The following is a 24,948-nucleotide window of genomic DNA, read 5'->3' as shown; positions in this document are numbered from 1 at the left end:
TATTATTCAATATTAATATATTATGCGTGTATATATATTTATATATATTATTATTATTAATTGATTTAAATTTTTTTAAAATTAAATGTATAGCAAGTCTACAGGTCCAATCTGAATTAGTCACGTTGTCATATTTTAATTTTATTAATTAATAATTTTTAAAAATAACTCTCACCCGTGTATAATTGTTTGAGATTGATTTCTTATTTTTTTTAGAAAATAATTAACAACTTTTACATATAAATTAATTTTAATATTAAAATTTAATAAACACACAGAATATTTAATATTCATTTATTTTACGTGTGTGCGTAATTTATTAATAAAGAAAATAAAAGATGCTTGAATATATGCAAAAACTTGTGTGAGACGATTCGTATTTTGTGAGACATATCTCTTATTTGAATCATCAATGAAAAAATATTATCTTTATGTTAATATTATTATTTTTATTAATATCGATAGAGCTGATTCGTCTTATACATAAAAATTCTTTAGACAGTCCTATAAAAATCACTTACTCTTGAATTTACGTAAGAAGTACCCAAACAGCAAATACATTCCTTTCCTGCAACCCAACTGCCATTCCTCTCTCTCTCACGGACATCATTAAACAACCCTGTCCGGATGGCCCTCCAAACCCCTAAACTCTTTCTCCTCCCGTCGGAGCTGCCGATGCGGCTCCGCCACGCTCCCGCCCACCTCAATTTTCGCATTTCAGCCGTCTCCGGCGGCAATAGCAGCAGCGGTAACAAGGGGAGTGCCGCCCCCGCCCCGAGTTCAAATTACGTTGTGCCTCTGGACAAGTCTTCCAGCATCACTCGCCCCCTCGCCGAGATTCTACGTGACCTCAACAAGAGGATCCCCGACAATATCATCAACACTCAGGATCATCACTCCACCTTCATCCCCTGGTAACTAATTTACTGATAAAATCTCTTGTTTGAAACCAAATTCGAGTTTTTTTTAAACTCTTCCAATCCCTAACTGTCTACGCCCAGGTACCAGGCAAATCGTATGCTCAGCTTTTATGCTCCAGGTGATTTATGCTGATTAATTCTCCCCTCTCTGGCTCTTGCCTGATCTTGATTATGCTTTTTGTCAATGGGTTTTACCCCAGTTGGAAGTTAATGTTTTCAGATCCCATGTTTATAATAAAAGTCTCCTGTCCTTTTGCTTAAAGCTTCTTCTTCTTCTTTTTTTTTTTGTACAAGATTTCTTTAAATGATCGGGTGTTTTTTTGAATGTTCCTTTCCTTCTTGCATTTGGGAATCAAAATAATGTCTCGAGAGTTGTGCTTTGTGATTGTTCTTTACAGTTTATTGATTCACTTCTGTTTTCTGCTACACGACTTTGCGTCTGGAGGAGATTTCTCGACGTAGCAAAGGAAAATCCAAGAGAGTTGGATACAGTCAAAAAACATAATTGTTGACCATGTCTTAAATGCTAGCACTTTAGGAGTGTTTGGTGAAGGTTTTTGGAAATATATTGTGGTAAAATAAATAATTTTTGGGTTATATTTTGGAAAAATAGACAAATGTCAAATAATGCGATTAATATATTTTGGACAGTGGATATATCCCAAGTGTTACTCAAGAACTTGGATTTGTGTTTGGCTTCGTCTGCTTAAGTGCCAAAAAGGTTATTACTGATATTTCTTTCCATAGGTTGGTGTGGAGAAATTCGCGATGTTATATTTTCGGAGAATGGAAGCGTCACAGTGGTTTACCGTGTCACTGTACGAGGTTCGGATGGAGAGGTATGTTTATGGTTATGCTTGTTTTATGATGTTTGTAAAGTGAGTAAATGTGTTGGACTATGCAGGCACATCGAGAATCGACTGGGACCGTATCAGCAGACGATGGCAGTTCAACAGATCCTGTTGCCAAAGCGGAGGAAATAGCTTTTTGCGGAGCTTGTGCTCGGTTTGGTCTTGGCTTATATCTTTATCATGATGTCTAGATAGAAACTTTAATCGGTGATGGAAGATCTCACAGGCCATGTATGTTTTGTTCCTTTTAATATGATAATGTACATATTGATGCTATTTATGTTCTGTATTGATTTTGAACTGCTTGTAGAAACTTGTGTTTTTACAAGGTCTTGATCTACGTGATATTTGGGCAAATATGGATAAACAAATTCCCAAGGTTCATCAATCATCGTAGTGACAATTTTATAAAACCTTGCTATTGATGAAGGCGTTGGCTGCATGACAGATGACAAGAACAATGACGACCTGCTTTTTTATGCTAACTAGACTTAGACTAGACCCGATTACGAACACGAAAAATACGAGAATCGAGCCTTGTTTTCAGAACCATAAGTGAAATAGATGACTCACAATTTGTTTCAGATTTATAGAAATAGAGAACGAGAAATAAAATTATGTGAAACTGTAGTAAAACTTATGAGTCCTTAATTTTCAGAGTCCTATATGTATACATCTTAATTTGTACAACTTACACTAAAAGAGTAGACTTTGACTATAATCTTTTCGAGCCATATTCAAACCAAAAGGGAGTTTAAGTATCCAAACTATTAGATTTTAGTTTAACTTCCCATTTGAAACAAAAAATATTACATTCATGTACTAGATACAACATATACAGGCTATTATTCTTGTTTACGTTCTCTCTGTGCATCTCTCTCTCTCTCTGTGTTCTATGGTCTTAAAAGTTTCGTTGGACAAGAATTGGAGGCAATCCAACACTACAAAAAAACAGTGAGATTACGACGGCTGTTATAGCGACGGCTGTAGGAAAAACCGTCGCTATTATAGCGACGGGTGTAGAAAAACCGTCGCTACAATAGCGACGATCATTCTCTGTTGTCTGTGTTAGCTCGATTATTGAAGATGAAACAAGAGCATAACATGTCTGAGCGAAATTACAATGATATGTGTCAATTAATGTCTNTTTTTTTTTTTTTTGTAGTGCAAGTTGCAATCACATCGACAAGCCCATCAATTTCCTTGGAATTTTCTGCGAAAATTCTCGAGTCTGTGCTGAATGTGTTGCCCACTTCTTTGGCGACGGCCTTCCAGGGTGTACCAGCGGTTAGCGTCGCCAAAAACTCTCCGCTCTTGCTGACAGCATCTGCCATTGCTGGGGGAACATCGAGAGCCTGAAATTGGGGATATCAAGAAATAGAGTTTGGTTTTCAACATCTTACCCGGGAACATGTCTTCGTCAAAAATTATGCACCAAAATAATAAAAGAGAGCATAACTCTTACTCCTACATATCATGAACATTTTAAATCATGGTTCACCTGTTGCAGAGGCAGCCCGTGATCCCCAGGTAACAAGCGGATAGACATGTCCAGCATTGAACTGATAGCAGACTCTGCACTAAGAACCTGGGCTAGTACTGAAGTCTCATCAATGGTATCATCTTTGAACTTTATTAGTAGATTCCTTGAGATGCCATAGTAAGACCTGATCTGTCATTTACACAACCAAATGAAAAAACTTGTAGTCATTAACCTTGTCACGATTTACGGGTGTTTGTTTGCAACCAAGTAATGAATTTTGATCTGAAAACTTTTTATCGATAATTTTCCCTCAAATTTCACAATACCCAGCCAGAATCCAACCCAAACTAATTTCCGAAGAACTTAAACTAGATTTAATAATATTTAGCCCTCACAGCACCTGAAATTAATACGACACACCGGCGATAATAGAAAGGTAGCCATCTCATGATTATTAATGTTTACCGCCATGATATTGGAAAGAATAAAAAAAATTCGGACTCTACAAACAGGAAACTTGGTTTACCAGACGTCGAGTTTCTTCTGGCTTCGGTGAGAAATTTTCCCTCCCTTTAGCCAAGTCCATGTACAATGGAGGAAGCTGCTCAACCAAAGGAAGAACTTGCTTCAAAATGGCAGGACTGAGGTTCTCAAATTGCTTCCTGGTCATATCCGCCTGCAAGTTTCAAATATAGTTTGCAAGTCTGAAATTTTAGCAGTAAATAATAGCAAGAACTAATACAAACTTTCGAATGTAAATCTAACATGAAAAAAGAGGTACATGCCCCACCCATAGAGAGAGAGGATCCATTTAAAGATAATATTTTGCCTAAAACAAGGAAAGGAACACCGGAGACATCCCAGGTTATTCTGCGTGGAGGCTGAGAATGTCATTGTAATTGGCTTGGTAATCTATTCTATGGAGCCAAGTATCTGGAGAACAAACAGATTCCACTCAAATGCTAAAGAAATATGGATCGTGGCCAAGATCACAAATCACAATGTCATATAGTCTGGTAAAAAATCAAAAACACCAACCAAGGTCATGACTGTCAACGGGTATTCTAACATACAGAAGTAGGAGCCCGGGATTTTATGTCAAACCATGGAACTCCAAGAAACATGATGCCTGATGGGAACTTCATTGACAGCTGTCTCATTGAAATGAAAAGAAGAAAAAGGGCAAAACTGCAGAGATCTCATAGCAGAAAATGAAATTGTGATGGAGAGTGGGCTGAATTTCTCAAAATAAGCAAATGGTGGGTCTGTTACAAAGGTTGTTAAATCAATCAAATATCTCAAGTGAGCCTTCAATTGGATTTAAGTGTTGATAGGAGGCGCACAATCACATGATGCTTTCGGATTAGTTAAGTAGGAGAAGTGCTAAATCTTCACCAATGATGCTCAATTGCAAAGTAAAAAAGCCATAAAGGAACAAGTATTGATAGGACGTAAAACTTGTTAATTTTCCAAGATTGCGATATTCGTTCATCATAAATCGTGAAGCTAACAAAGCTGCTGCCTACTGTAGTAAACTAACATCTGAAAATGCATAAGATGGAAGTTAAACTCACCCCAAGGCGAATTGTTGGTGGTGATGCTATTTGTGACAAAAATGGCCCAATGCTCTGAGCCATTGGAACAAGAACAGGTGAAAGTAAAGGAATGGCCAGGCTTGCTTCCTGAAAGTAGAATAAACACGTAAAGAACCTAAACTTTAAATACATGCAATCACACTTTTTCCTTAGTTCAATGTCAATTAGTCACATATTAGTACATAGATTATATAGTAAAAAAACACATGTCAAAAAGGGAAAACCAAGAGATTAAGTCAAACTTGAGGAACTTATATGCACTGCCATTAGATGATTATCATTCCAAAATACAAAAAATGCCACGTACTTTATATAGGTTAAGCAAAAGAAATTGTGTTATTTTCATACGTGTATGAACTTTATATATTTTAAGTAAGAGAAATTGTGATATTTTCATACGAGTATGAACGTGCTCTAGTTGAACAAGAATGAGTATCCAATCCAAGCCCACTAAGCGAGTAACAAAATCTGTCTTTTAAATTGATGATTATTGATTTGCAATTCAAGACAGAATGTTTCCAGTGCGGCATTTGTCTAGACCAAGCCATATATCCATTATACGAAAGCGCCAGAGAATAACACATGTTACTATTGGTGAAAGCAATATAAGTGAAAAAGCATAAGAAAATTGTCGTTTTCCTTGCTATCGTGAGATTTGTGTGTTAAAATGTGCAACTGTTTGCACAACACACACGTATGTGCACCTTATTAAAAGGTGTTTCTCACTTTTCCATTTGTCCCAACTCTTCCTTCAAAAACAACTTTAGGAATATCAGAAGAACCGGGGCACGATGAACGTGCATCCTATTAAGTAAACGAAGAAATCTGTTTTAATAATGAAAAAAGCTTTAGGGACGTACTTCTAGCACTTAGGAATCTGTTATTTGCAAAATCCTTTCAGCAGTTATAATTATCTTTCAAACCTTCAAACGAAGAAAGTTATCGAATGGTATTCAATTTTCAAAAGAAAGCTTCCACTTTACCTTAAGAAAAGTAAGTTGGAATTGTGGCTTGATGAAATTGCCAAGTTCTCAAGTCTGGATGACTTGTAACTAAATTTTACATCATCGAACATTAATAGCTAAATTGCCCTTCTTCTACTAAAACTCATGGACATCAACTTATGAACTGGTTAAAAGCAGTTGGAGTCGCAAAATGAAAAAATTTTATAGGAAGAAGAAATGTGGAATAGCCAGCAATAACTTGATCTCACTGTGTGTATATTGGCCCCACGAAACCCACGAATAGGGCAATCAAAGAAGACTTCAATTTCACAAATTCAGAGACAAACATTAGATAATCTGATTCGTCTTACCTTGAATGCCATTAGTATATTCCCGTTCCTTTGCACAGCATACCTTGAGCCTGATGATCAGCAACACCAAATCAACTGATACCAGGCTTCATCAAGATTACAATACAAAAGTAATAAACATGTGCATAATATGTCAACCTATGAGAAGATGAACCACAGATCCCAATGAATGCCCAATGCCAAAAGTAGGAAAATCTTCCACCTGTGCAAGTAAACAACTCAACAACAAACAACTACTAGTATAGGAAGCAAGCTATTTCTACACATTCTAGTCTAAAACTTACTGTTTCTTGGAGACAGCGAAGACACCTCTCAAATTTAAACTGCACTTCATCAGCTATGAGGAAGTGGTCAAAACCGCTGGCAAAAGGTGTGGCTATAACTAATATACCCCTGAATCAAACAGGGCAAAAGATGCAACTTATATATTCAAGTTTTCAATGATGCTACAACAAGATTATTTATCCTAGTCTTCCCTCTTCTGCCAGGCCCGCCTTCCCCCAACCAAAGCCCAAAAGACAAATCAAAAAACAATGAAAGGAAAAAGAAAAGGAAAATCCTAAATAGACAGAGGGAGCTTCGAAAAAGTGATGCTTTGAAAAAATGGTCCAGCTTCTCCTAGAAAGAGTTGATAACAGTTAACAAGAAATAAGGAAGTTGAATGAAGGTCAAAGGCGTAGCAGTAAAATATTCCATATTTAAAGCAGTAGAGCATGATATAACAAAGGTATGACATCAAAGAGTTAAATGGAACTGAATATCACACATGTAAGAACTGGTCAAATTAAAGAATCAGTAAACATTTTCAGAAGTAAAAAAACCTCACCTATCTGCAAGGCGTTCCAAGAACAAGCGATAAGTAAGCTGTGGGGCAGCCCCGACAAATATACCACCGACAAAATGTACAATAGATGTAACCTTAGAAGTTTTTGGTCTCAAAACCCAAACTCCCTGAATATTACATAGAAATATTATCAGCAATCTCTGTCTCTGCACATTAAAATTTCCTCCATTTGTTCAACAACATAGGTGCTCCACCCTCCACCAAGTAGTTTTAGCATTTTTAAGGGGGCTAGCAAAAGAAATCTAAAAGACGCCAAATTATAGCCCACTCTAAAGAACAGCTGACAACTCTTTATAGAAGAATAATAAATTCATAACACAGACGAGCAGCACAACTCATGTATACCTCAATTTCACTCCAGTCTCCTGAAGCACCCCAACCACCTTGAGATTGTTTCACGGTCTCCGTAAGTATTCTGAATATTACGGGAAAAATAGCTTATTTAACAAGACCGGTGAATGAAGTATCATGGAGATTCTAAATAGTCTTTGTGTTATATATAGGGACGTAGCCACCCCAGAGGCTGGGTTATATTTTTGGGCCTAATTAGTAGTATGGATTGAGTTTTTTTTTTTTTTTAAGTTTTAATCTTGTCTTTTTAATTTACTAAATTTTTTTAGCTCATTTCTTGAGGGTTTTTCATAGCCGTCCCCCCAAAATGGAAACAAGAGGATGAGAGCTGCTTTTCAAGCGAAGCCTGTTGTCTCCCCCCCCAACCTCCGTTGGCTCAGAGGTCAGGTTTGTTCCCATCTCAATACCAACCAGTTTACTATCAACAGTGAACATATAACTCTTCCAGAAATGGATGGTCTCGTCATTGTTGCCTGTCTTGATTTTAGATCAACGTTTTCAAAAGCATGCTTCTGCGTTTTGATTAATGGGATTTTAGCGCAATGGCAAGATTTAATTTTCCGTCGTGTTGTTAATGATGATTGATTGCTGCAGTATTGTCTGTGCCAAGATTGGTCCAGGTGCTATGCCCTCTTAGATTAATCATGACTTGTCTCATGTTGATCTTTCACTTTAATGCATATTTGTTACCGCTAGGAATGATTGATGCATTTTTGTTCATGTTTGAAATATTCGAGTACCCTCTTAGATTAATCATGACTTGTCTCATGTTGGTCTTTCACTTTAATTTTTGTTAATGCATTTTTGTTCAATTTCTTCCCTTTTTATGTATATTTTTAGTGATTGGATAAATTAATTTATTTACCAGGGCGGCTTGGCAGTGTAAGTGGCTTGTTCGGTTTGGTGGTGATGGTGTAACTTTCAATGGAAGCTCAGAGGCAAGAAGAAAAATATGTTTTCATATTTTAAACCTAAAGCTAGTACATCGACTAGAGATGAGCATTCTCCAACTAATGATGAGATCTCAAACCATGATGAACAACATCCGGTCAAGTATCAAAGAGTTGATAGTGATGTTAGCGGTTATGTTCAACTAGATCCGGGCAATCGTACTCCAATTTGGCAATGTCCTGTCAATGAAAGAGATGCAATCAGACGGGCTTATATCTTAAGGGGGCCATATCAACCTTTTATGGAGTATCCGCGAACTAAATTAGGAGAACAACACCGGCGATTTCAAAAAGGTTGGTTTGAGCAATTTCCTCGGTTGGAATACTCTCCTGAAAAAGATGCAACATTTTGCTTTCCATGTTTCATTTTCCAAGGAAAAGAGGCTCGTTATGCTGCATTTACAGTTGATAATTTTAGAGGTTGGAAAAGAGTTAATGATGGGAAAAATGTGCTTTATTGATGCATACAGGAAGTCCCACTTCACCACATAACAATGCCGTGGAATCTATGAGTGCTTTGATGAATGTAAGTGGTCACATTGAAAAAGTGATGAATGCATAAACATTAGAAGAAGTGAAGAAAAACCGTTTGAGGCTTATAGCCACAATTGAAAGCATTCGTTGGCTTTGTTTGCAAGGATGTGCATTGAGAGGAAATGATGAATCTTCATATTCCAAAAATCAAGGTAATCTTATAGAAATGATAAAGCTTATGGGAAAAATGGATGTTAACATTAATAATGTTGTTTTAGAAAAAGCACCAAAAAATGTAAAGTATACATCACCAAATATTCAAAAAGAAATTTTGCATATTCTTGCTGAGAGAGTGAGAAAGAAAATACGTGAAGAGGTTGGGAGTGCAAAATTTTGTCTTTTGATTGATGAGGCTAAAGACATATCAGACAAAGAACAGATGGATATTGTGTTGAGATTTGTTGATCGTGAAGGGTTCTTAATGGAGTGTTTCTTTGATATTGTGCATGTTTCTGACACCACTGCGGTAACACTTAAAAAAGAAATATGTAATGTGCTTGGTCGACATGATTTGCATATCAAAGATATTCGGGGTCAAGGATACGATGGAGCTAGCAATATGCGTGGCTCATGGAATGGACTACAAGCTCTTTTTCTGAGGGATTCTCCTCAAGCATATTATGTTCATTGTTTTGCACATAGATTTCAATTAGCGTTGGTGGCTGTTGCTGAAAAGGAGAGTTCCATTTGGCTATTTTTTTCAAAATTGAATTCTATTTGTAATCTTATTAAGGCATCTCCAAAACGTCACACTGAGTTGCAATCTGCCCAAACTATTGAAATTGGAACTATGGTAGCTACTTGTATTCACGAGACAGGTACTAAACTTAATCATATAATTTCTTATTAATAAAATTGAGTTCTCATTTTATTTCTCATTAATCATTTTACTTCTTATTTGTTTGCGACACAGGTACTGGCCTTAATCAGATTGGTACTTTGCAACGAGCTGGAAAGACGCGTTGGAGTTCTCATTTTGAGTCGATTTGCAGTATGATAGATATGTACGGTTCTGTGATTACTGTGCTTGAGCACATGATAGAGGAAGCATCTTCCAATTCTATATGAGGGGAAGCTACAGGTTTTTTGATTGCATTGAGATCGTTTGATTTCATATTTATCCTATATTTAATGCATAAGATTATGATGATCACATATTTGCTTTGTCGAGCTTTGCAAGAGAAGTCTTTGGACATTTTAAATGCAATGTATTTTGTCTCAACTACCAAAGATTTACTTCATACTTTGAGAGCAGAATGTTATGATATTCTTCTAATGATTGTGCAATCAGTTTGTGAAAATAATGGTATTGAGATACCAGATATGAATGCTTGGTATAGATATGCTACAGGACGTTCGAGCCAGCAAAGGGATTCTATTACATTTGAACATCATTACCATTTTCATGTATTTAATGCTGCAATAGATTTTCAAGTGGAAGAACTCAATAACAGATTCAATGATGGGGCTGTAGAACTTTTTTGACTTAGTCCTGCTTTGGAACCTCGAGACAACTTTAAGTTGTTTAATGCTGATGATATTTACAATCTTGCAGAGAAATTATATCCTAGTGATTTCAATAAACAAGAACTACATTATCTGAAAAGTCAGTTGGATTATTATAAGTTTGATATAATTCATCATGAAAGATTTCAGAATATTTGTATTATTTCTGAATTATGTCGACGATTACCAGAGACTGAAATGGCACATCATTATCACTTAATTGACAGATTGATTCGTCTTGTTTTAACGCTCCATGTTTCCATTGCAACAACATAACGATCATTCTCAGGCCTCAGCTATGAAACTTCTTAAAACATCTCTCCGGAATAAGATGGAAGAAGAGTTAGAATATGATTGTCTACATTGAAAGAGAGTTTATTGCAAGGATAGACATTGATTCAATAATTAATTAGTTATACTCAATGAAAAACCGTAAGGCACATCTTCAATAGTTTATATTTGGTTTGTATCATTCTCTAATATTAATAGTTAATTTTTAAATATTTGATTTATATTAATTAATGTTGTTTATCGATTCATTCAGCCCAGACTACGGTTATATCCATATCTATGCTGCTAGAAAAAGTAAAGGAAAGAATGAAGCTAAGAAAAAAGAGAATTAAAATAAGCTTCAACACCCAAACAACAATAGCAGCAAAAACACCAAAAATATAGTATCGAACTTGTCGATATCTCGGTAAATCTGAATTCCCACTGTTTCTGTCTGATTGTTCGGGTCGGAGCTGCTTCGCAGTCTACTGGTTCCACGAGCAGAACAAAGGTTATCGATAAACGCGAGTGGGAAACGGGGAAGACGTTGCGGTTGACTGAAATGAAGGGGAGAGCTGCAATTGGGCAATCGAAGATAAACAGGCGGCGGCTTGCACACGCAACTCGCCATTGTTCTCTACCTCAGCGGACTGAAACGGACCTCTCCGCGCACACGACAGTTGCTGCACCTTTGCTAGCGGCGTGTTCCTGTCAAATATATCCAATAACACTTTTCCACGTGACCCCATCTATTTAAAATATTTACCAAAATAATAATAAATTATAAAGTATGGGACCATCCGACCATGTATGTGTTATCCCACCACATGAAAACAAAATTAGGCCAATTGTTGCATAGTTGAATGAAGATTGATCACCATATTTGTACGTCTTTGTTGTATGAAACGACAACAGAAATGCGTTGCAAGTGCAAAACAGCAGCATGATTTTGGCAGTACCCATCTGAACACGTGGCGCACGGTCATTGGTTTCCATGCATGTATGTATGATGATGTGGCGTGCCATTGCCATGTGTTTTCCCGCGCAAGCAGGAGAGGGTTTTATTTTCCCGCAAAACAAAAAACCATGAAAAAGCCCATCCGAATAATAATAATAATACCTGTACTTTAAAACAAACACCGAGTCGTCCCCCACCCACCGCCGTCTCGCCTGAGTGAGTAGGCGACCGCCGACTGGCAGTGACACGGCCAGCTCTCGCTGGTGTAATTTCGTAATATTCAACCTCGTCTACTGTTGGGAGCTTCTTGATTTGATTTTTCCACATCTCGATTCTTCTGAGATCTGTCGATTCGTTAAATCGGGGATCTGAAAGATATGGACGAGCGGAAGAATTTCCATCCCGAAGATGTGTCGGAGACCACAATTGAAGCTCGATTCGAATTTTTTTTCAAGGTTTTACTTTTTGTTTCTTTCTCCTTTCAATTTCTGACGCCGCGCTGTTTTCCTTTGCCATCCTGTCCTTTGTTTCACCGCTGCTGCTGTCATTCTTTCTTGTTATCGACAACGAGCTTAATTTCGGTTTCTTTCTTTTTTTTTTTTCCCCGTTTTAATGAAGTTGTGTACGGTTTAAAAGCTTTTGATTTTATACTATTATTTACTGCTGATCTGGTCTTAGATAAAACTATTAATTATTTCAACAAGCATGCTGTAAATCAGTAATAGCCCATGCCACGGGCTGCTCTGTTCAGGTTTTGTCTATTACTTGCTAAATAATAGGATTTTCGTTGTGTTTAGCAGCAATTACTCAATGTAAAGCAGATTCTTTTCTTTTGACATTACATTTTAATAGATTTGAATTTAAATGCATTCGATTTTGAATGATTTGTTGATTGACATATGCCCCTATTCTATGAACAGAATGATTTACAGTTGAACGAGGAAATTTTTATGACACAAGCCGTGAAGCTGTTTGCCGAGACCAAGAATATTTTGTTGGCCAATATATCCGCTGTTGGGACTGGGCTGGTATGCAGTGACCTTAGCCGTTTTGCTCGTCTCATTATCGCCACTGATTGCATGAAAACTTAATAGATAATGCCTTATCATGAATGGACGATTTTACTGTCAGATTAACACACTGATAGTTGATTGATGTTTTTACATTATTAGCCGGAAGAAGCAGAACGGTATTGGTTTGCATTTGTGCTTTTCACGGTTAGAAGACTGATGAACAATGGTGGTATCACAGAGAAGGCACCTACTTTATGCCAGATACTGCCAAAGGCCAGGCTCAAGTATTTTTCATTTTTCTTTTACTTGCTTGATATTTTTTTTGTGTTGTGGAAATTAGAAGTTTTAGATAATAAGAGACTTTTAATTTCTTGGCCTGCAGCATCGTTGACTTTTTTAAAGAACTTCCTCAGTTCTTGATCAAGGTCGGATCAATTTTAAGTAACCTGTATGGTGGGGATTGGGAGAAGAGAATTGAGGTACTTGTCTTGTATCTCAGATTATCTTACCTTTATCACCTAGTTATTCTATTTGTTTAACGTGTTTCACACCCTCACCTTATAATTATGGTACTATGTTTTAATGACTCATTCCTGCTATTTGGTATTAGGCAAAGGAAATACAAACCAATTTTGTGCACTTGATCCTTTTGAGCAAGTGAGTATTCATTTAGTATGTTATATTTCTTTTCTTTTGCATTTATGGCAATTTTCAAAGTTTCAGTTGGTTGCATTGTCTTGGTGAATTATTTTTCTACATGTTTCCAGAGAATGATTTCATTATCTTCAAAAGTATTCCTTATTGTTTCCTTTATTATTTTAGTCTTACATTTGTCTTCTAAATATTTTTATAAAATGAAGTCGATATCATTTAAGCATTGCATTATAACTTATTAGTTGTTTGACATAAATTAAATAAGCTAAAATTTCTTTCCTTATATGCTACTGCTTCTCAATCATCAGCAGCATTGGAAGCTTTGGTGTTTTCCCTGCACAGCCTCTGCCCTTTCCCAAGAGAATAAAATTCCAAACAAAGTTAAAAAGTAAAATAATTGCGAATTAGGACCATATTATCATAGAGAATGGGTGCTATACTCTTTTGTTAAATCAATACTCTTTTTCACAGACAATATCACATATTTAGCTTTGTTAGATGCCCTGAGTTGATTCAATATTTGTACTATGATTCCAGGCATTACAAGCGTGCATATCAGCAATTTTTCTTGACAGTTGATGTTAGTGATGACAAGCATTCAACTGGTGACAACAACCTTGGCTGCGTCTCAGACTATTATCGCTTTGGATGGTTGCTTTTCCTAGCGCTGCGTGAGCATATGCTCGGCCGTTTCAAGGACCTTGTAACATGCACCAATGGTCTAGTCTCAGTAGTGGTTGGTAGAGTTTAATGTTTAATAATTTGTGAAATTTTACTTAATTCCAATTCTGTTGGTGCTTTTACTCATACAAAACAAGAACTGTAATATGTATTAGTAGACTTTGATTAACAAATTTGTGTGCTTTGGCCCTAACCTTTTGGGACAGTGTAGTCTTCTTATCTTAATTTTTTTGTTGAATCTGGTAGTTTTACAATGCTTCATGTGAATTTTTTGGCAGGCATTACTTGTTATACATGTACCTGTGCAGTTCAGAAAATTTGATATTTATGACTCAGAACGCTTTGGTAATCTTTCTTTGGCGTATATCACATAAAAGCTAGAACTAAGTGATGGAATTACTTTGTAGGTTAAGGCATCTTCCCATTTGTTCCTTTGTATACAGTTATGACAAATGGCAAGGCTGACATACTTGCATCGCTTTGCAAAATGTATGAGACCTCGGAAGACGAGTTGAAGAAAATGCTGGAAAAAGCAAATAACGTGATAGCTACTATATTGAAGAAAAAGTCTTACTTGCCTGCTGAATGCACCCCTCAAAATTTGGAAAATATTGTCACAGGTTGGTCTATTTAGTTGGCATTTCAACAGCTTTCTTCCAAGGATACTGTCCTTTGAACTGTGTAGTATTTAAAAAACCAAGTGCAGATGGGTTGATCTATTTTGAAGATTTGATGAACGAATCATCTTTGTCTACGAATATGATGTTATTAGAAAAGGATTATGATATGATTCTCAATAAGGGTGAACTGGATGAGAGAATATTCATCAATGAAGATGACAGCTTGCTAGGTTCGAGCAGTCTATCTGGGGATGCAATAAATATTAGAGGAAATGGAACCAAGGTTACTTTCTAATTAATTATTCCTCTGTTTCCATAAACTTCAATCTTCTTTGTCTACAAATTCTACTTTTTCTCATGCTTAGAGAAAATTCGACTTAGTATCATCCCCGACAAAGACGGTCACAAGTCCACTTTCTTGCCACACATCTCCTCTAAGTCATTCGTACGAAATTCCTACTGTTGGCTTGTACAGAATGGTTGCTACACCTGTCAGCACAGCTATGACTACTGCTAAATGGCTACGAACTGTTGTAGCTCCTCTTCCATCAAAACCTCCAGCAGAACTGGAGAGATTCCTATCATCTTGTGATAGGGATGTGACAACTGATGTTATTAGAAGAGCTCACATAATACTCGAGGCCATCTTTCCAAGCAGTGGACTAGGGCAAAGTGCAAGTTTGATGGATAACATATGGGCCGAACAACGTCGACTGGAAGCAATGAAGCTTTACTACAGGGTTCTGCAAGCAATGTGCACAGCGGAATCTAAGATTTTGCACGCAATCAATTTAACATCTTTGCTGACCAATGAGAGGTTTCACAGATGTATGCTTGCCTGCTCAGCTGAACTCGTTCTTGCTACGCATAAAACTGTGACAATGTTATTTCCAACTGTGTTGGAGAGAACTGGAATTACTGCTTTTGATCTCAGCAAGGTTATAGAAAGTTTCATCAGGCATGAAGAAAGTCTTCCTAGGGAGCTTAGAAGGCATTTAAACTCATTAGAAGAACGACTCTTGGAGAGCATGGTCTGGGAAAAAGGTTCATCAATGTACAACACCTTGATTGTTGCAAGACCAGCCCTTTCTGCGGAAATTAGTCGACTAGGCTTATTGGCTGAGCCTATGCCATCTCTTGATGCTATTGCCACACACATCGATATGTCTTGTGGAGTCCCTCCCGCTGTCCCAAAGCAAGAAAAACATGGTACTTATTTATTTGATTTTACATTTTGGCTGCAAGATATTTCATAATGAAAGTCATTTCTTTTTAAGATGTTAATAGAAGACCAACTAACATTCAGTATTATCATTCTTTAATTCTCTTGTTTATGCTTTGGAATGGTATATATTTGTTGTGCTCCAACATGCTTGAAAATAATCGCCTCAGGTCAGAAAGTAGATATTCGTTCCCCAAAAAAAACATCCTCTGAGTACCGAAGTGTATTAGTTGAACGGAATTCTTTCACTTCTCCTGTGAAGGATCGCCTCTTGGCTCTTAATAATACGAAGTCAAAATTTCCACCCCCTGCTCTACAGTCTGTTTTCGCAAGGTATTTCGTGAACAGCCCAGGGCACAGGAAACTTGATCTATTTTTGCATCGTGCTAAGCGGTTTTCTTCATGCATGTTTTTCAGTCCAACAAGACCAAATCCAGGTGACGGAGGTGAAACTATTGCAGAAACAGCAATTAATGTGTTTTTTAACAAGGTACAGTATATTCAATGCAGTTTCCCTTGTTAGTTGTTAGTCATGGGCTCGCTCCAGTCATGTTGTGAATATATTTTGTTTCCCAATTCATTATTTCCATAGATTTTGTCTGGGCTGTAATTTTGCTTAATGATTGTGTAAAAAGTGGCCACGTTTTTTTAAAAATCTTTTTCTGTTTCTCATCAGGACTATGAGCTATCTCATAAATCATATTTTCTGTGGCAAATTTTTTTCGTACATGTTGGATGGTCTGTCTTCACTGTTCTACATGGCGGTCGAGGCGGCCGCCTACCTCGACCGCACTGCCTACGCATGAGACGGGTGTTACGGCGTTGGGGAGGCGGGTCAAGGCGGCGAGGAGGCGGGCAGTCAAGATTTTTAAGTTGTAGTCAACAAATTTTAAAAACCTAGTCAAAGTCAACTAATTTTAAATCTCAAAACCCTAGCACACCTTTTTTTTTTTTTTACTTTTGGTTTTCACTCTCAAGTCTCAACCATTATATTGTATGAAGATTAGTTATATTTAGTCTAGTACTTGTTCTAATGATGGATGATGGATTGAAATTTTGAAATTTAAACTTAATTTTTTGGTAAAAGTAATTATATTACTTTGTTAGCATAATAACATTAATATGATGATGAATCTTTATTGATTATCTTGTTAGTTTACATTTATATATTTATTTACACATTATCTAGATGATATTATATTGTATGAAGCTTATTTGTGCTTAAACATTATTTAATTACACATCTTACATAAAAACGATTACTATTTGTGATTATATTGCATGATTGTATATGATTATCTATAAAAAAAATTACTTAAAAAAACTCAATGGTACCTAGGCGGCCGAGGCGGTAGGCAGTCACCGGCCGCCCCGTCACCGCCTCCCGCCATTTACAATCTTGCCTGTCTTATTGAAGATTTGTTCCTTAACGCACTTATTTAACATTTAGTGATTTCGCATATTTTCACATGTGGGGTGGCTCTATTCAGACTATAAAGTTAGCCGCTGTCAGAATTAATGGCATGGTTGAGAGGCTACAGCTGTCACAGCAGTTAAGGGAGTCCGTCTACTGTCTTTTTCAGAAGATTCTTGGTCAAAGGACTTCTCTATTCTTTAACAGACATATTGACCAAATTGTTCTCTGTTGCTTTTATGGAGTTACCAAGGTCTGCCTAACCGACTTTGAGGTAGATATTCGCCAAGTTTGGCGGTTCGCTGATATCTGATTATTATATATGCAGATTTCCCAGCGGAACTTAACCTTCAAAGAAATCATTTTCAATTACAGAAAGCAGCCTCAATGCAAACCACAAGTTTTTCGTAGTGTCTATGTTGATTGGACAGCGGTGCGCCTCAATGGGGTATCTTAATCTTTCTTTATTGTTTGCGGCTACCAGTAAGCCTTAGTTTTTTTTTCTTTTCATGACATGGAAAGGAACCTAATCGTATTTTGTTTCTTCCATGAAACAGAAAAGTGGTCCGGATCACATTGATATCATCACATTTTACAATGAAATATTTATACCTGCTGTCAAGCCTCTTTTAGTTGAGTTTGCGTCTACTGGATCAGCACAAAGTAGTAGTTGTGCCCAAGAGGCCAGGAATAATAATGATGGTTAGTGTTATTGGTTTTGTTTCATTTGTTATGAATGGCCCATCAGGGCAATGGTTCAGGTTTTCATGGTTTTCTTTCGGACCCCTATTCTTTTATACGACAACTTTATTTGTGAGAAACATGTCTTGATTTTTATTTCCAATCAGGTCCATGTCCTGCATCACCAAAGCCGTCTTCTTTTCCAAGTATACCAGACATGTCACCGAGGAAAGTATCCTCGGCACATAACGTTTACGTTTCTCCTTTGCGATCCTCAAAGGTATGAAGTTTCCACTTATATTCCTTTTCTGTTACATTAGTCTAATCATGGTTTAAGCATTGATCCTTTATAATAACAACTAACTGATCGTTTAAGTAATTTTTGAGTCTTCTTCATGTTTAAACCAATTCAGTTCCCAAAATAAGATTTAAATTACAGAAGGTGAGCATTGAGCTGCCGACCTATAATTCGGAAAGTTAGGATAGTTGAACCGCTTTGGCCAATCGGCCATACATTTTTGTGAGAATGATGACTAAGCACCCCGATATCAGCAAAATAATCGAGTATTATTCCTTGAAGTTAATATTTGTGACTGCACTTTTGAGATGCATGGCATGGTACTTCGACGTAAGATTCTTTTTTAAACACTTTTGAGATCTTTACTTCACAGTTTGGGTTTATTCTGCTCTTTATCTAAGAGGTAAAAATTTATGGAAGAGCAGCACACGAGCTGTAATTTATAGACTGCTTGAGATGGCCCTAGAGGCTGTGAACAGTGATTACGGCAAAGCTACATATTAATTTTTTGTTTGGTTAGTTTTTGATATCCTCGATTAGGGTGAAAGCTGATGTTGGTTTTCTAACAGTCGAGAGTTGTTAATTCGAGGGTCTGGGTAGACTTCATGGCCGGTGGTTTGGAGTTAGTGTGGTCTTTCTAAGGAGTTGGGAAGCTGGAAACTTATGCGGTAGAAAAACCTATTAAACTTGCTTCATTACTCTCCCAATACGTCTTCGTGGATATCGTCCGAAAGAACATGGTTAGGATTTCCATGTTTCAATGGTAGTATATATTAGAGGATGCTTAGTTGGGATTGCATTTTGCATCAACATGACAGACTCTTTGCTTAGCTTCAAAAGAAGTAGCGGAATGGACTTATTTCTTTTTTTAATAAATGCCTGATTATGTTGACAGATGGATGCATTAATTTCACATAGCTCTAAAAGCTATTATGCTTGTGTTGGAGAAAGTACGCATGCTTACCAGAGTCCTTCAAAAGACCTTACTGCCATTAATAAGCATTTGAACGGGTAAAGTCGACTAAAACAAAACTTCATTGAATCTTTAATATACATCTGTACCCATATTTGATCAACGCCATGTTTTTGTGCAATTTTCAGAACTCGGAAGCTCAGAGGAACACTTAATTTTGATAAGGTTGATGTAGATGTTGGATTGGTTACCGACTCCATGGTTGCCAATAGCCTTTACCTTAAGAATGGTAACATTTCTTTGAAATCCGAGCAACCCGACTCCTAGATGCGGTTCCTTCCATAGTAACCTTTCTCTGTAGATATTCTCGTTAAGTAGTAGGGTATAGGCGATGGTTTAGGGTATTGTTTTCTAGTGTGCATCTGGCCAAACATGTAATGACATTCTGTTAACTAATAAGGTTGTAGCATTTTCTTTTGAGTGTATAATATGTGGCCTTCGAAAACGAGCAACTGCAAGAGCAGATACGACTCACTAATTGGTAAAATGCCAGTTTATAGTTGTTATATTTCCCTTGCCCAAACAGTCCTCAGAACGAATAAATGCTAGTCAAATTACATTTTATTCAAAATATTTCATTTTTGCTCTTGAATCATATTCTAATGCATCATCTTTTGCCAGTTTCGTCAGTCAAAATAAATGCTAAATATTGATTTAAATTAAGAAATTGGTGCCTTGCCTAATTGAATAATGGTACTGGTAAAATGAAGAGTATTCTTTTCCCGATAATTCAAGTACATAAAATAACCGTGTTGCGAGGATATTAAATAGCTCAGCCAGAAGCTTCATGAAACAACAAAATGAATAGTACAATTCAATGTTTGGCGGCGACGACGACAAGCATCCCATAGCAATGAAATGAGTTGGCAGTGATGAGAACCGGCGTACAGAGAATCGGTTGAGACAGATAGGTTTATTTTGATCTTTTTTTAATCTATATATATATACGTCTTTAACAATATGAGTAAAGTTTTTGTATTATAATTTTACTACATTGTTCAAAAATTTGTACTGTTTGTATTAATTGCATGTGTGTTGGAATTATAATTTTGGAGTTTGATAAATTGAGCGGGAAAAAATTGAAGAACTGATCAAGATAACTGAACTAAAGGTATGTAACTGATAGTTGCCCGAACTGAAGATTAATGCGTAAATTATTAAAGGCAACTGAAATATTCAAAGCTAACTGAAGCTGTGCAGTCAACTGGACGATCAGTTAAGGCTGATCAGTTACACAGCAATCAGTTAATCATATCTGCTATAAAAAGTCAACTGATAAATCAGCTTGACACGTCATCAGTTAAGGAACGTAGCTATCAAACGACAATTTGTACAAGAGCAGACTGCAACTTATAGTGGGAACGTCGCATATCAGAAAAGCTACAGTGTATGATTGTCAGAAGAATGTTGACGTGTCTAATGGATATAAAGATTCAAACGCATTCAATGTTACCGTTGAAAGCAAAGCCTATAAATAGCCGAGAAGATCAGCTGGAAACCCAACTTTTGCAATCTAACCTTTTGCGCGTACATTCATTCTTGAGCAAAAAGCTTTCAAAAATCAGTTACAAGAAGCTCTCGCTTATTAGATTTATTCATAGCTTTCGGGCTATACTTAGAGCTTAAGAACAAACATTCATTGTTGTAATATTCGATCTTTTAGAGATCAGTTGTGCTTAGAAATTACATCAGTTGAATACTGATAAAAATTGTATTGATACTAAGAGTTTCAGTTTTGGCAGTGTTAAGTCCAAACTGAAATGGGGTTGTACAAAGTGTTGTATAGATCAAAATCTTTTAGTAAATATCATATCATCGAGATAGAAAGGGTGACGTAGAAGCATTTGAAGTCTCCGAACATCCACAGATTTTGCGTTCTTTATTCTCAGTTTTATTCTATCTGTCATTCAGTTTATTTCCGCACTTTCATTAGTTAACTAATTGACATTGACAACAAGATTCCTAAATTCAGTTTATCACTAAACTGATTCATCCATCAAAAAGTTGTGAAAATTGTCCAGTGTTTATTCAACCTCCCTTCTAAACATTTTATCACACTCAACAGATCCTAACAATGGGCATTGGTAGAAAAAGTATATAAAATTTGGGGTCAAATTTAGGATATTGAATTTATAGAAGTCAATGTATTGCTTATTCATTTAATTGGTGCATTTATTTTTTTGAACTCATTAAACACTTCAGAATCATAGTAGTGTTTTTATTTTTTAAATAGAAAATTACAATAGAAAAAATTTTGAAAATAATGTTACGTAAAAATTGAATAGATATTTGAATTTTTTGATACATAATTCTTAGAAAATATTAAAAGAATAGATTTTTGAATAAAAATTATATATTTCATTAAAAATATTAAAATGAAAATATTTAAAAATTATATATTTATCTATTATACTTATAAATTTGCAAAAAGAATGACAGTGTTTCATTGTAAATTTTCCACCATCTCCTTAATTTGTGTATTGTTAGATTAATTACATGGAAATTTTCTACACAGTTTTCCTAATAATAATTATACATTAAAAATGAATATATGAATGAAAATAAATAAATATATATATATAAATAATATATATATATATATAAATATAGATAATATAAATATATATATATAAATAATATATATATATATATAAATATAGATAATATATATATATATATATATTATCTATATTTATATATATATATATATAAATATAGATAATATAAATATATATATATATATATATATTATCTATATTTATATCTATATACCTATAAAATTGTGGATCAAAAGTCATGTTTTCAATTGTCAAGAGACAAAATGTTTTTTTTATCAATACAAATCCAAAAACTCAATAAGGATATATATGTAAAATTCTATTTGTTGTAAGGACAAAAATTAAATATCAAAATTTTATATATTTATTTCACCTAATATATAATTAATTAGTATTCTAATTATTCCACATAATATATAATTAAGTATAAAAAATGCTAATGAATTATCACTACAATATACATTGATTGTTTTAATTTATATCATTTCAAGAATAAAATGTAACTATTCTATTAATTTTCTTAAATAATATATATTTATACTATCTTTAAATGTTTTATCCTTTTAATTTTTCTCTACATATTTTTTTATCATTTTAATGTAATTTTGTAATTATATTTTTAGGGTAGTTTTTAATTAAGTAATAAATTATAGTATCACAAGAAAATATATAAAAAATAATTATATATGCAATAGTATAATAACATTATAAATATATAATAAATATGAAGTTTAATACTAACATATTTTATGTTTTTTAACTAAGAATTAAAACTAAAGAGTTTAATAAATTATTTTGAAGAATTTATACCATCAATTATGAATGTTAATGTATTAATAATATCATAAAGTATGAATATTTTATAAGAATTCGGAGATCATTTAAGCTATAATAAAAAATTTAAAGATTTTAATAGCATTTTTTCAAAAAAAAAATTATATATCAGAAATATTTATAAATTTAATAAACAAAATTTGGTAGTATTTGAAACATCTACTAAGAATGTTTAAGATTTAAGTATTAAAGATCTAAAAGTAAACCCGACCATGGTTTTCAAGAACAATGAAACCAAAATCAGAAATAAAATCTTTTCTTGGCTTCAGTTCCAAAATCAGCTCTCATATTATATAAACTTAAGACATAACTCTTAAACAATTAGTTTCATCGTCCCACATATTGTTAGACTTAATTTTGTTGTGGAGATGCTAGTAAAAAACCAGTAGATGTAAATAAGCAGAAAACCAGAAGCACTTGTATCGCGCTAAAACCAGTAGCAGCACTTATCAAGTACTGCTTAATCTAATTAACAAATGACTTCTTAGCTAAAACCAGAACTAGAAGAAATACAACCCGAAATAGCCGTTAATCTATTAACGTGATACTAGCATTTATTGCTTCATTTAATGCCATTAAATGTTGTACGGGAACATTTAAGATGGCTTACCATTTTTGGTATGAACTGAGACTGATTGCTTTAATGAATTCTGCAGGGTCCATTTTCAGCAATAAAACTGAATCACTGAAAAGTCAAAAGAGCCGTTCAGATTTTAACGTTGGTTTAAGCCTATATATGAAGACGGAGCACTTTTCAAAAAAAGGGGAGTGAACGAATCTCAATCAAAGAATATCATTCGAGCATCGCTAGAACTCTCAGTTATCTCAAAGCTCAACACTGAAAAATCAGCACACGCTTCATTGCATACACTTGATCATTTGATATCATTTTGTGCTGGCTATTTTCTTTATCTCTTCTTAAGCTATTCACTTCATTAATAGAAGAGTTTGTAACTAGAAAAGAGTTCTTTCCAGAACTTAAGATCTTTCAAGTAGTTAAGTTGTAAAACTAAGAGTTTCAGTAGGCGAAGGGTAAGTCCTGTTGAAGTGGGTGTGTACAATTGTTGTACTGTATTCACCAAAGTCTTTTAGTGATACCTTCTGAAAACAGAAGAAGGGGAGACGTAGAAGATTCATCTTCGAACTTCCAGAAACAAATCTTGTGCCATCTACTGCTTTTCTGTTTCACTATTTTTCACTCACTAACCAACAGATCGTTTCCGCACATTATCTTGTGATCTGCTGGTCTTTAAACTTGAACAAGAATCAGCTAGTATCTCTAACAGGACTCTAGCACATCATTCTGAAAAATCTATTAAGTTTGCCGTTGAGTTTATTCAACCCCCCTTCTAAACTCAATCCGATCCTCAACAAGTGGTATCAGAGTAGGTTATTCTTGTTCTGACAAATATTTAACAGACATGGCTCACTTCAGCAAAATTCCAATGTTCTCAAAAGAAGACTTTGACGACTGGAAAATCAGAATGCAAGCCTATCTTGCAGCTCAAGATGATGACATGTGGTATGTCATAACAGATGGTCCATTAAAGATCTTAAAGCCAAATTCAGCTGTTGCTATTACTGAAGGCGCACCGCAGATGCTGGAAAAACCAAGATATGAATGGACAAGTGAGGACAAGAAGAAAGCCAATCTTGACAACGTTGTAAAGGACATTCTGTACAAGACACTCGACAAAAATACCTTCAGCAAAATCAAGATGTGTCCTACTGCCAAGGAAATCTGGAAAAAATTAATTCAGATCTGTGAAGGAAATGAAGAAACTAAGGAAAACAAACTTTCCGTAGCCATGCAGAAGTTTGAGAATATGAAGATGAAGGCTGGAGAAACAATGAATGAGTTTGATGAACGCTTCAGCAGCCTTGTAAATGAACTCTCAGCCCTTGGAAAATATTTTGGCAACAGGGAAGTTGCATTAAAGTAAATGAGAGCCCTACCCAGAGAATGGGACGTCAAAACGATGGCAATGAGAGCTTCCAAGGATCTAAACAAGTTAGAACTGCATAACTTGTTCTCAGATCTGAAGGCATATGAGTTTGAACTTGAAGTTCGAAGTGGAGAAGAGCCCTTAGCAATTCCACCAACCAAAGCTCTCGCAGCTACTGTTAACTCTACTGCTACAGTTGCCCCAAGTTCATCTTCTGCTACTACTATAGAGAATACTTCTGAGAGAAGCGCTGAACAGATAAGCAATGACGCAATGTCATTATTTGTTAAGAAGTTTTCCAGATTCATGAGGAAGAATCACAGAACATTTCAAAGTCCCAACCGCAATTTCAAAAAGGAATCATCTTCTGGTGATATGGCATGCTTTAATTGCGGAAAAGTTGGACACTTCATTGCTGATTGTCCAAAACCAAAGAAGGATGACCAGAAGAAGAAGGGTGTCAAACGCAATGATAAA

At 35.4% G+C, this 24,948-nt stretch overlaps 4 protein-coding genes across 4 annotated transcripts; 3 read left to right on the top strand and 1 right to left on the bottom strand.

Moving 5' to 3' along the window:
- The first annotated feature begins 558 nt into the window (after positions 1-558).
- On the top strand, positions 559-2,162 carry LOC140983085 (DNA repair RAD52-like protein 2, chloroplastic). The gene is made up of 4 exons (XM_073449987.1): positions 559-914; positions 1,002-1,039; positions 1,668-1,759; positions 1,825-2,162. Exons 1-4 carry the CDS (start codon positions 628-630, stop codon positions 1,960-1,962), a joined length of 555 nt encoding a protein of 184 aa, XP_073306088.1. The 5' UTR covers positions 559-627; the 3' UTR covers positions 1,963-2,162.
- Positions 2,163-2,904: 742 nt separating this feature from the next.
- On the bottom strand, positions 2,905-11,263 carry LOC140982027 (uncharacterized). Its single transcript, XM_073448444.1, has 10 exons — positions 11,033-11,263; positions 7,354-7,423; positions 6,991-7,115; positions 6,449-6,557; positions 6,303-6,366; positions 6,165-6,214; positions 4,829-4,936; positions 3,781-3,930; positions 3,273-3,443; positions 2,905-3,126 (listed from the first exon to the last, which is right to left on the bottom strand). The coding sequence occupies exons 1-10, from the start codon at positions 11,248-11,250 to the stop codon at positions 2,905-2,907; spliced, it is 1,287 nt and encodes a 428-aa protein (XP_073304545.1). The 5' UTR covers positions 11,251-11,263.
- LOC140983277 (uncharacterized) lies at positions 8,669-10,608 on the top strand. The gene is made up of 2 exons (XM_073450246.1): positions 8,669-9,661; positions 9,757-10,608. Exons 1-2 carry the CDS (start codon positions 9,010-9,012, stop codon positions 9,909-9,911), a joined length of 807 nt encoding a protein of 268 aa, XP_073306347.1. The 5' UTR covers positions 8,669-9,009; the 3' UTR covers positions 9,912-10,608.
- A 454-nt stretch (positions 11,264-11,717) lies between the features above and the next one.
- LOC140982744 (retinoblastoma-related protein-like) lies at positions 11,718-19,721 on the top strand. Its single transcript, XM_073449417.1, has 18 exons — positions 11,718-12,032; positions 12,498-12,605; positions 12,750-12,874; positions 12,973-13,069; positions 13,201-13,247; positions 13,782-13,980; positions 14,204-14,270; positions 14,369-14,545; positions 14,632-14,828; positions 14,911-15,754; positions 15,938-16,100; positions 16,185-16,257; positions 17,258-17,434; positions 17,510-17,629; positions 17,739-17,883; positions 18,030-18,142; positions 19,056-19,171; positions 19,262-19,721. Exons 1-18 carry the CDS (start codon positions 11,955-11,957, stop codon positions 19,398-19,400), a joined length of 2,985 nt encoding a protein of 994 aa, XP_073305518.1. The 5' UTR covers positions 11,718-11,954; the 3' UTR covers positions 19,401-19,721.
- Positions 19,722-24,948: the final 5,227 nt, after the last annotated feature.

Source organism: Primulina huaijiensis, chromosome 8 (genome assembly GCF_012295235.1).
Source record: "Primulina huaijiensis isolate GDHJ02 chromosome 8, ASM1229523v2, whole genome shotgun sequence".
NCBI classification, from domain to species: domain Eukaryota; kingdom Viridiplantae; phylum Streptophyta; class Magnoliopsida; order Lamiales; family Gesneriaceae; genus Primulina; species Primulina huaijiensis.
This window is presented reverse-complemented; position numbering and strand designations above follow the sequence as displayed.